This window comes from Rana temporaria, chromosome 2 (genome assembly GCF_905171775.1).
Source record: "Rana temporaria chromosome 2, aRanTem1.1, whole genome shotgun sequence".
Classification (NCBI taxonomy): Eukaryota; Metazoa; Chordata; class Amphibia; order Anura; family Ranidae; genus Rana; species Rana temporaria.
In genome coordinates this window covers 135,082,529-135,094,957 of record NC_053490.1, presented here as the reverse complement: position 1 = coordinate 135,094,957, position 12,429 = coordinate 135,082,529, and the positions used below count along the sequence as shown (strand labels likewise).

Genomic DNA, 12,429 nt, shown 5'->3' with positions numbered 1-12,429 from the left:
CCTGGGGATCTGGCCATTAAAGAGGAAGTAAACCCGGATGGGTTATACTTCCTCTTTTTTCCCCTGCAAAGTAAAAGCCTATTATGTTGTACCTAACTGCAAACAAGACTGCAATGTCCCCGTTGTCCCCGCTGGTGGCCGCATCCATCTTCACCCTTTTTCCTTCCGGGGCTGTGGACTCCAGCTCTGTGACTGGCCGGATTCGCGCAGGAGCCGCCGGTCACGGCACAGGCTCTTTAGAAATGGCACAATGGTGCCCTTTCTTTAGTGCGCATGCGCTGATGATGTTGGCTGAAGCGTATATGGTAAATATCTCCTAAACTGTGCATGTTTAGGAGATATTTCCAGTACCTTCAGGTAAACCTTATTATAGGCTTACCTGTAGGTAAAAGTGGTGTAACTAGGTTTACAACCCCTTTAAATTTGTTATTTTTCAACTTCTTTTTACAGATCAAACTGTCCAACAGTTCATAGAACTTACCTAGGTGGATGCAGCATCAGTCCAACGCTGCATATGTCTCCTGCTGGCTCTAACACTGAGAACTGAGGGATCAAACACAGCCGATCGCTCAATGCTCAGGGCTCCCTCTGCTTTGCACCCCTGTGCTCACTGGAGCATTAGGCTGTGGAGGGGGTGGGAGTGACCAGCTCAGACTCCCAGCGGCTCGCTGAGAGGCTGAGTCGTGTGCCAGTCCAGGCAGGTGGGTGGATCCCGACCATATGGTTGTGATCTTGTCCAAGCTTGGACTGGCTCTGTGATGTCAGAAGACTTCAGCCCGCTGTCTGATGAAAACGGGTCACAGGAGTGCAGAACGAACTGCAATTTTGTGATCCACAGGAAAAGTACAGCCAAACAAGCTTTGGCTGTACTTTTCCTTTAACACTGCTGGTGGTCAGCTTTTATTCATTAATTTAGAGCCTTACTAGCTCAATATGAAATACTCACCTAAGATCGAAGTCCCCGCAGCCCCCTTCAGGTATCGTGGGCTACTGCCCTGTGATTGGTCGGAGCCGCAATGACATCACTCCCGCGCATGCACGGGAGCCGCCGGTAACGGCATGTCAGCTGAAGCAACGGCACGAATGAACGAACCTTATAGGCAAAGAACGCCATCTTTTTTTATGGTTGGACACAGTGCATACACACCTGTATCTTGGGGTGTCAAGATGCAAAAAGCACAATTTTAATGCATCAGAAAACACTCTGTTATGCCCTGCACACACGATCGGTTTGTCTTATAAAAACGGTCCGATGGACCGTTTTCATCGGACGAACCGATCGTGTGTGGGCCCCATCCTTTATTTCCATCAGTGAAAAAACTTAGAACCTGTTTTAAAATTATCTGATGGTTAAAAAACCGATAGAAAAAAAACGATCGTCTGTGGGCAAGTCCATTGGTTAAAAATCCACGCATGCTCAGAATCAATTCGACGCATGCTCGGAAGCATTAAACTAAATTTTTCTCAGCACGTCGTAGTGTTTTACATCACCGCGTTCTGACACGAACATATTTTTAACTGATGGTGTGTAGGCAAGACTGATGAAAGTCAGCTTCATCGGATATCTGATGAAAAAATCCATCGGTCCGTTTTCATCGGATGAACCGATCGTGTGTACGTGGCATAATACTTTGCATTTAGAAGTTCCTAATATACAGCAATAAATATATTTCTGTATCTGTGCAGTATCAGGGATTTCTTTTACCCAAGTGTTTTACATTAATCACTCTGAACAATACAAACTGCTACAGCCAGCAGCTTGGCTGAGGCCTCGTACACACGGCCGAGGAACTCGACGTGCCAAACACATCGAGTTCCTCGGCCAGTTCAGCCCTGAAGCCGTCGAGGAGCTCGGCGGGCCGAGAGCTCCCATAGAACAACGAGGAAATAGAGAACATGTTCTCTATTTCCTCGCCGAGGTCCTCGTCGGCTTCCTCGGCCGAAAGTGTACACACGACCAGTTTCCTCGGCAGAATTCAGCCAGAAACTCGGTCGGAAGCTGAATTCTGCCGAGGAAACTGGTCGTGTGTACGGGGCCTGACACTCAAGTATAAATTGCTATAAGCGGATTTTACCATGCACCGCTACAAACATCAAAAAGCACTAAAACGTATACATAATACAGATGATAGATGGCGTTACACATTTAGGAGACCGTGTAGGATGATGATTTATAATGATTTATTATGATGCAGAACACATCTGAATGCATCAGAAACTGAAGATCGTAAAAACCTGGAGAGTGTGTTCTTCCAAAGTATTATAAATGTATCTCTGGTCAAAAGCTAAAACCGCAATATATAGTGTAGCATAAATACCTGGAGCTGTTATGGTGTTAATGTATTCCGTTTTTGTTTTATTGCATAAAGCATCTGATGATCCTGACAGCAATATTTATAGAAAGCTACTTCCTGTAACACGGTGTCTATGTTTTATCAGCTTATTTTGTAGACGCTATAACTTTTGCGCAAACCAATCAATATACACTTATTGTGATTTTTTATTACCAAAAATATGTGGAAATCTAAACTGAGAAAAAAATTGCTTTTTTTTAAAAAAAAAAATGGGGATATTTATTATAGCAAAAAGTACAAAATATTGTGTTTTTTTCAAAACCGTTGCTCTTTTTTTGTCAAAAAACACCAAAAGAAAACTCTATTTGTGGAAAAAAAATGACATCAATTTTGTTTGGGTACAGCGTTGCATGTCCGCGCAACTGTCAGTTAAAGCAACGCAGTGCCGAATTGCAAAAAATGGCCCGGTCATTAAAGCGGAGTTCCACCCAAAAGTGGAACTTCCGCTTAATCCACTCCCTGTAGGCAATCGCCTGTCCACTCAGGGAGCGATGCGCCCTTCGCGCATGCGCAGTGAGTGCCCGGCCGTGAAGCTGAAAGCTGTCACGACCGGGTAACCGCATTTACAATGGAGGCGCCGGCGGGGGAAATGGGGGAGAGGAGCGAAGCTCCGGGCGGCGCGGTGCTGAAACGTGGAGCAGGTAAGTGTCTGTTTATTAAAAGCCAACAGCTACACTTTTTGTAGCTGCTGACTTTTAATAAACATAAAAAAAGCCTGGAACTCCCCTTTAAGCAGCTAATTATTCTGGGGCTAAAGTGGTTAATGCAGATAAACAGGTATTTTCTGTATTTTCTGAAATGTTTTCAGATTTAAAAAAAGGGACTTGTAAGCTGCAATATATTGCATTTTTCTTGGGTTTGGTTATCCTTCAATCCGAATTCAAAGGTTACTCACAAAAGATAGGAAAACAACTCAACTTACCACAATCTTTCCCCCTGGACCTTGACTTTTCACGGTGCCCCCAAGCCATTGATTTTCTTTACTCTCCCGATTCCTATCAACTGACAGAGAAATAAAAATGTAATCAAAAATGGAACTGAGATGATATCTAGGCATGTATTTTCTTAGAGACAGACAGCGTTATCCTATTAAAATATTTGTAGACCGCTTATTGACCTGCAACTCATAAATGACAGTACATTGCGACATACACTGTTTTACAAAATTAATATCATCACTTAATTCACTTTTTATTTTTTGCACTTGTTCAAATAGGCTAGGAACCTTTCAGCCAATCAGATTTCTTTGTACTGATAGTGACAGATTAATTTGTTTTGCTGGCTACGTGTTGGTAGAAGTAAGTAGACTGAGGACACTTGGGAGACTGTTGCGTAGTCTATGAGGACCCAGGGCATAGGAACCGACAATGAGAAGAAGATTTGAACCACAGTAAGGCCTTGTACACACGGCCGAGTTTCTCGGCAAAAACCAGCAAGAAGCTTGCTGGGTTTTTTTTTTTGCCGAGGAAACCGGTCGTGTGTACACTTTTCGACGAGGAAACCGACGAGGATCTCGTCAGGGCCAAAAAGAGAACATGTTCTCTATTTCCTTGATGGCAATGGGAAAATTTGGCTCGCCGAGATCCTCGGCGGCTTCACAAGGAACTCAACGAGCAAAACGATGTGTTTTGCCCGTCGAGTTTCTCGGCCATGTGTACGTGGCCTAAGAAAACAGTACAGCAGGTCAACTCTGTAGCCTCGTACACACGACCGAGGAACTCGGCGGGCGAAACACATCGTTTTCCTTGTCGAGTTCTTGTTAGGCTTGTCGAAGAACTCGACGAGCCAATTTTCTCCATTCCCGTCGAGGAAAAAGAGAACATGCTCTCTATTTGGCTCGTCGAGTTCCTCGACAGTTTCCTCGCTGAAAAATGTACACACGACCGGTTTCCTCTGCAAAAAAATATCTCCCACCAAGTTTCTTGATGGATTCTGCCGAGGAAACCGTTCGTGTGTGCGAGGCCTGTGAGGTTTAGGTAAGTTGGGAAGGGTAGGTTACTTGAGATCATAAGGGTAGACAGGCAAGGAATGTTTACTTTTTCTAAAAGCAGAAGACTGGCTCTGGCATTATAAGTGTGTAGTAATATATACTGAGTTAGTATGCCGATGTTGTACTGTTTTCACAAAATTATGTATATTCTCCTTAATATACTTTTTTTTTATGAATAAATATTTATAGATTTTTTACATTCATTACTTGTACCGCCCAAAATCCATTCTAGTAGTCCAGACTAATTTCCATTTCCATATTATCGGGACGTTGGTACACTCCAATAGTTGCATTCACAGTAGTTAGTCGCCCTGTGTTTTATGCATGTTTTTGGCTAGATCCACTTAAATGCTTTAGGAGTTGTTGGAGAATGGAGACATGCTTCAAGAGACACTTTATATAAGACTTCTAGAGATCACAGCCCCTTTCCAAATGAATTGTTTCTTGTTTATGCTCTTAACAGCGCTCTTTAAAATGGCTTACTCCCACATTTCATATTTCTCTTAGGCCCCGTACACACGACCAGTTTCCTCGGCAGAATTCAGCTTCCGACCGAGTTTCTGGCTGAATTCTGCCGAGAAACCCGGCCGTGTGTACACTTTCGGCCGAGGAAGCCGACGAGGACCTCGGCGAGGAAATAGAGAACATGTTCTCTATTTCCTCGTTGTTCTATGGGAGAACTCGGCCCGCCGAGGTCCTCGGCGGCTCCAGGACTGAACTGGCCGAGGAACTCGATGTGTTTGGCACGTCGAGTTCCTCGGCCGTGTGTACGGGGCCTGAGCGAGATCCATTAGAGGAATCAGTGGAAAAAAACAAAACAAATACAAAGGAAAATGCATGGACAATACAAAACATGTAATATAGTATGATAGAAATAAGCCAAACTATTAAACAACAATAAACCTTTTTAAAGAATATTCTTCCTTCACTGGGTTAAATAAGCAAAAAAACGCAGACAGCTGTTAGTTGTCTGCAGGGGCCCAGAGGGCCATATAAAATATATCAAAAGAACCAGAGTTGTAAAAGATCATCAAATGCCATAACCTTGAGGCCGGGTTCACATATGTGCTGCCGCAGTTTCCGGCACGGGTCCGATGAGTTCCTGTTCCTGTTCAGATCTGAATTTTTGCCTGAATCTGCACTGTAACTGGACCAAAACACGTAATGTAAATGTATTCTGCGCATGTGCAACTCAGTTTACATCAGGCAGGGAGAAGGATTTAGGCCCCTTTCACACCTGCGGACTGTATGTCAGCTTTTTCATCCATCCGTGTGCGGATGAAAAAGGGACATACATTGGTCCCTATGAGATCACAGGTGTCAGCGGATGAACATCCGCTGACACCCGATCTCGCCCGCTTCCGCATTCCTCCGATTCTGCAGACGGAGGAAAACCCTATTTTTCCTTCAGTCTGCGAATCAGATCTAGTAAACACGGACAGACGGTGCGTGTTCATCCGATCCCCCAATAGGGGAGAGCGGAGAAAAGACAGGGCGGTCCCTGCACATCCGCCGGCTCAGCGGGGATCAACGGAGCGATCCCCGCTGAGCAAGTGGAGGTTCATGGGGCGGATCATTACTGATCCGCCCCGTGTGAAAGGCCCTTAGGACAAAAGAGACCAATAGTCATAAAATCCTACGTCAGTGTTTTTTTTTTCTTTTTGGATTTAAAGCCCCATACACACGGCAGAATGTCAGGAGACGTTCTGTGGCTTATGTCGGATGTACATGCTGGAAAACCAGCAGCCGACCAACAGCTGTCAGGTTTTTTTGTGTGTAAAAATCTGTAGTGTGTACCTGGCTTAATTCTGCTTTAATAAAGTCAGTGTGCCTGAACTACACATACATTCATTATATTCAAATTATTTGCCAAAGACTATTGATTCCTGAACAGATAATTATGCAGCCAGACAGATGGGACCTTTGAGGCCTGTCTTTTCAATGTAGATCAGACCCCATAGCCATGTGTAGGAAGACATCTATTAAATGCCTGTAAGGCTTTAGACAAAGAGCAGCTAGCCCCATGGGCTTCTCCAGTCTGGCTGCAAATTGATTTATTCAGGTAGTAACATGATTTGTCAGCTTCTGGATAAGAGGAAAAAGAGCTATTGTTCACATACCTTGTAAGAACATGTTATTACGTTGCTGTATTTCTAAGGCTTGTTTATGGGCACGGCAGACCACAACATGTGGGAGAGTTCTAAGGGATAGGCGCCGTTCATTTTTTCAATGTGGTAAATCTGCTTTGGACCCATAATGTTATATGACCTTATCTCTTTTTGCTGGGCTTTTTTTTTAGCCAGTGGGCTGGACTAAAAAAACTAGCAGATTCCTCCATCCACACATTCGGGGGGGGGGGGTGGATGTAGGATCCCCCCCAAACACACACCTTTGCATTGCAATCTCACATCTGCACCCACTGTTGTCAGAGCACACGATTTAGAAAGGTTATCCAGTCACTGCTGGACCAGCCAAATTAATACTGTGGTGCAAACAAAAGTAAGTACCCCCCAGGTCTCAAGAGTGCGTCCACTGATCCATGAGCCAGTCTGATGCAGTTGATGTAAGGAAGCACACTGATGGGGATACCTGATGTAAGGGGGCACTCTGATGGGGATACCTGATGTAAGGGGGCACTCTGATGGGGATTGCTTTTGTAACGGGGCACTATGATGGGGACACCTGATATAAGGAGACACTCTGATGGGGATTTCTGTTGTAAGGGGCACTATGATGGGGATACCTGGTGTAAGGTGGCACTATGATGGGGATTGCTGTTGTAAGGGGGCACTATGATGGGGATAACTGATGTAAAGGGGCACTCTGATGGGGATACCTGATGTAAGGGGGCACACTGATGGGGATTGCTGTTGTAAGGGGGCACTATGATGGGGATAACTGATGTAAGGGGGCACTCTGATGGGTACACCGGATGTAGGGGATATTCTGTTGGGGGCACCTAATGTATGGGGCACTCTGATGGGGATCCTGATATAAGGGGGCACTCTGATGGGTACAGCTGATGTAGGGGGACATTCTGATGGAGACCCTGATGTAAGGGGGCACCTTGAGAGGGATCTTGATGTAAGGGGGTACTCTGATGAGAATATGATTTAAAGGAGGACTCTGATGAGTACTCATGATGTAAAGAGGGACTCTGATGATGACTCCTTATGTAAAGGAGGACTCTGATAAAGACATTTGATATAAGGGGCACAGGTTCTGTTTATTCCCTAATAATCTAAATCTAGAAAAAGACAACCTGACACAGACTAGTGTTTTCCAAGTTACGACACTGTGTGACAGTGTGGATAAAGACAACCCACAGCTACGGGTGAGGCAAAAGCCTAATGAAAGCTTCACGTGGTCGCCCGCCCTGGCTCGCCTCCCAATATAGCAACAAATGAAGAATTGGCTGCACACCACGGCTTGTTCCAAAAATCCTTAATTGGAGTATCCCAATATGACACCACAGGACACAACAGGATTCCAATGATTAACACCCTCCGACACCTGTGTGAGATGAGGGGGGGGGGGGGGACAGTTGGGCATACCTATGTAATGATTAAGCACATTTTCATTGTGTGGAATGCATCTACCATGCAGACTGTTGGTGTCCTGTGGTGACGTCATTCTGGGATACTCCATTAAAGGATTTTTGGTACAAGCCGTGGTGTGCAGCCATTTCTTTATTTGTCACTGTGTGACAGACTGTCAGTGACTCACACACAGTGTTGACATTATTCCCTCTGACTTTTATTACTATACTTCCAGATCAGATAGGCTAGATCCGGCCCTGTCCGGTAATACCCATACTCCCATACTGATCCAGCCTTTGCCACAGGAGGAAAACCCCTATGCTTCTGAATATAGGGAAGCATGTGACCTCTTCCCAAGTGTGGATCTAGCACCAAGTCGGTTGGCTACAGAACTTTCAAATGATTAGGGGGTGATATGCCAGCTCCTCTTAGCCTACAACACCTTGAATTTTAGTCCCAGTTGTAACAGAGGCAGGTTCTTCAAGGGAGCGCTGGAAAGGTGAGTATATGATGGGGGTGGGACACAGATAGCAAAAAAATGGGTTATAACCCTCCCTTACCCTAACCACATTGAAAAATAGGTTTTAGGCTTATTTAATCTTTCTTTTTTCCACAGCAGCTTCCCCATATTCCATAACAGTATTAACGTACATATTTTCCAGAAGGATCAAAATAATCCATAAGTGTTACCAGGCTCACAGAAGCCACTAATAACTTCTCCCCATCATTTACTCAGGTGTCCTGTGCTAAGGACAGGGCGTGCTCACCATTGGGACAGGGCGTGCTCACCATTGGGACAGGGCGTGCTCACCATTGGGACAGGGCGTGCTCACCATTGGGACAGGGCGTGCTCACCATTGGGACAGGGCGTGCTCACCATTGGGACAGGGCGTGCTCACCATTGGGACAGGGCGTGCTCACCATTGGGACAGGGCGTGCTCACCATTGGCCCATAAGATCTCAACCTCCTGTTGCCATCGACATCATTAGGACACTCTCCCCAGTGTAAATTATGTCCAATGTTATGGTTTGTGACTGACTTTTGTTGGGAAATGCCTTCAAATAATTTCTCTCTCAAGAAAAATGCTGCTTTCAGTCCTCACCTTGCAGAGCTGAGTGATAGTCATACTCCTCAGCACAAATGTCCCCACTCAGATTTGTATGGCAGAGAAGACAAGGGGACCTGTCCAGGGCTGGACTGGGACAAAAATGTGGCCCTGGACTTCATCCAGACCGGCCCACTTTAATTCAATAAAATGCTGCCCCCCACCCCCCAAAAAATCACGCCCACCAAAAGGCCCCTACATCCATTATTGTATATCATGAGAGGGTGAGAGAGAGGGAGGGTTGAGGGAAAGGGTTTTTTTTAGGCGCTTTTGGGCTAAAAATAGCGCCTGTAAAGCGACTGAAAAACGCTTCTGCTGAAGTCCCAGTGTGAAAGCCTGAGTGCTTTCACACTGGGGTGCTGCCAGGGCGTTAAAAAAAGTCCTCCAAGCAGCATCTCTGCTTTAAAAAATGGCCCACTGAGCCATCGGCCCACCGGGAAACTCCCTGTAGTCCCCATGGCCAGTCCATCCCTGGACCTGTCTAACCAGCTATACTATGGAGTGCACTGGATCTAACCGTGGTGCCTATTGAGCTGCACAGTCATATTTAGACTCCCTACATTGCTGCTTTACTAGGAAAAAATGGGGGCTGTAGTCAGAGGCTGACTGACAACTCATGGGGCCCCCGAGCAATAGGAGATTATGGGGCCCCCGGCAATAGGAGATTATGGGGCCCCCGGCAATAGGAGATTATGGGGCCCCCAGGCAATAGGAGATTATGGGGCCCCCAGGCAATAGATTATGGGACCACACAGTATACACACACATACAGTATACATACACAGTATACACACACAGACACACAATATACACACACAGAATACACATACTGAAAAGTTACTGGAGAGGCGGGGCAGCTATAATCTTGAGATTTTAAAAAAAAAACACAGATTTTTACATACTGTCCCTGGTTTTACTGAGGCTGGCAACCCTGATGGGGCCCCCTAGTGGCATGGGGCCCTCGGGCAGTGCCCGAGAGCCGGAATGGTCAGTCCACCACTGGCTGTAGTGTAACGTGTTTCTGATTACATATCTAATTCTGTTACTTCAATGGGGCTTTAAACTGATTCTGTGTGCATAAATAGCATACCAGTGGTGCTAGTCTGCTCAGTTTCTCCCCCATAATAACATTAATGCGGCCAATCATTATCAAAGGCAAAAGAGTGTCATTACCTTGACAACTCGTATGTAGTGGGAAAATGTAATCAGGATCTCCAGCTAGGCAACAATAACAGATCCATGACAAATAGTATCTGCTTGTCTGTTTGTTGTTAGCCAGTGCTATTAATCAACTTCTCCTTCCCATTATTGGAAAGTTCACAAGCAGGAGCTATGAGAACCCAGAATGAGCCCCTCTGAGGAAGAAACAGGATCTACTCAACCCCAACTAACCCCTAAATATTTAGGATTAGGATTATTTTAGGATTAGAATTGAAGTGGCTTCTTAGAAAAATTAAAATGTCAACATTAAAAGTATGACTATAAAACAGATAGTAAGTAAAAAAAAAAAAAAAAAAAACAAGACAAAAAATTTAAGAAGAAAATACAGTCTTTTGCTAATGCAGAGTTAAAGTATTTTTTTTTTAATTCATTCTTTCCTTTAGCTCCACGTCATTATAGATTATTGCTTGCTTATTAAGGAGCATTTCCCCCACTAAAATTTTTTTTGCCTATAAAAATCTGTATTTTTCTAAATTCTTGGTCAGGGATTGTGTACTGTTCACATCATTGGCCTTACTGATGCAATGGGGTTGATTTACTAAAACTGGGGAGTGCAAAATCTGGTGCAGCTGTGCATAGAAACCAATCAGCTTCCAGGTTTTATTGTCAAAGCTTAATTGAACAAACTGAATTTAGAACCTGATTGGCTGCCATGCACAGCCACAACAGATTGTGCACTCTCCAGTTTTAGTAAATCGATCCCAATGTATACTACAGTCAGTGGCGGTGCATCCATAGAGGGCGCAGGAGCGCCGCCCCCTCTTGCTCCCGCACCGCAACTGAATACAATACACAGATTCATGCATTGCATGAATCTGTGTATTGTTGCTGCCGCCCACTATTCAGATGGCCGTCCCCTGGTGAGCGCCGGCCATCTGAATAACGGCAGCTGGTTGGCTTCGGAAATGGGGTGCGTTCCTTGGATAAGACTGACAGGCGTCTCAGTTCTGGTTACCGGTAACCTGATTGGATGAAGCGTCATCGAGGGCGGGAGAAGACATCGAGGGACCGTGAAGGAGGATGGCTGACCCCAGAAAGGTAAGTCCTGGGCAGGGGGCAGCATTTTACAGGGCACAGTGGCGACAATTAAAGGGCACAGTGGCAACAATTAAAGGGCACAGTGGCGACAAATAAAGGGCACAGTGGTGATAATTAAAGGGCACAGTGGCGACAATTGAAGTGGGCACAGTGGTAACAATTAATGTGGGCACAGTGGTAACAATTGATGTGGTCACAGTGGTAACAATTGATGGCATGGCACAGTGGTGACAATTGTTGGGCACAGTAGTTACAATTGATGTGAACAGTGGTGACAATTGATGGCACAGTGGCGGCGTTTGATGGCATGGCACAGTGGCTGCATTTGATGGCACAGTGGCTGCGTTTGGCATGGCACAGTGGCGACAATTGATGGGCACAATGGTGACAATGGCATGGCACAGTGGAGATATATAATGGCATGGCACAGTGACGACAATTGATGGGCACAATGGCAACAATTGATGGCACAGTGGCTACATTTAATTGCATGGCTCAATGGTGACAATTGATGGCACAGTGGCGACAGTTGATGGCACAGTGGCTGTGTTTGATGGCATGGCACAGTGGCGACAATTGATGGCACAGTGGCTGCGTTTGATGGCATGGTACATTGGTGACAATTGATGGGCACAGTGGCGATTAATGATGGCACAGCGGCTGCGTTGCATGGCACAGTGGCTGCATTTGAAGGCATGGCACAGTGGCGACAATTGATGGCACAGTTGTGACAATTGATGGCATGGCACAGTGGCGACAATTGATGGCACAGTGGCGACAGTTGATGGCACAGTGGCTGCGTTTGATGGCATGGCACAGTGGTGACAATTGATGGGCACAGTGGCGATAAATGATGGCATGGCACAGTGGCTGCATTTGATGGGCACATTGGCTGCATTTTATGGGCACAGTGGCTGCATTTAATGGGCACAGTGAGCCTGCAATGTTTTTATTTTTTTTTGTTTCGTTTGTTTGCGCCCCCAAAAATTTTGAGCACCAGCCACCACTGACTACAGTGCTGGTTTGGGAGAATCCTTAGCGACACTGGGGTTGATTTAATAAACTGAAGAGTGCAAATGTGGTGCAGGTCTACATAAAAAACAATCAGCTTCTAACTTCAGCTTGTTCAATTAAGCTTTGACAATAAAACGTGGAAGCTGATTGGTTTTTATGTAGACCTG

At 45.4% G+C, this 12,429-nt stretch overlaps 1 protein-coding gene across 3 annotated transcripts in view; it reads right to left on the bottom strand.

Moving 5' to 3' along the window:
• The window catches only part of ITGA7 (integrin subunit alpha 7), a 189,463-nt gene that overhangs the window by 88,578 nt on the left and 88,456 nt on the right, over nt 1-12,429 (bottom strand). For all 3 annotated transcript variants that reach the window (XM_040341146.1, XM_040341143.1, XM_040341145.1), the window contains exon 3: nt 3,277-3,356. In XM_040341146.1, coding sequence (XP_040197080.1) covers nt 3,277-3,356 — 80 coding nt within the window. The remainder of the gene's footprint in view (nt 1-3,276; nt 3,357-12,429) is intronic.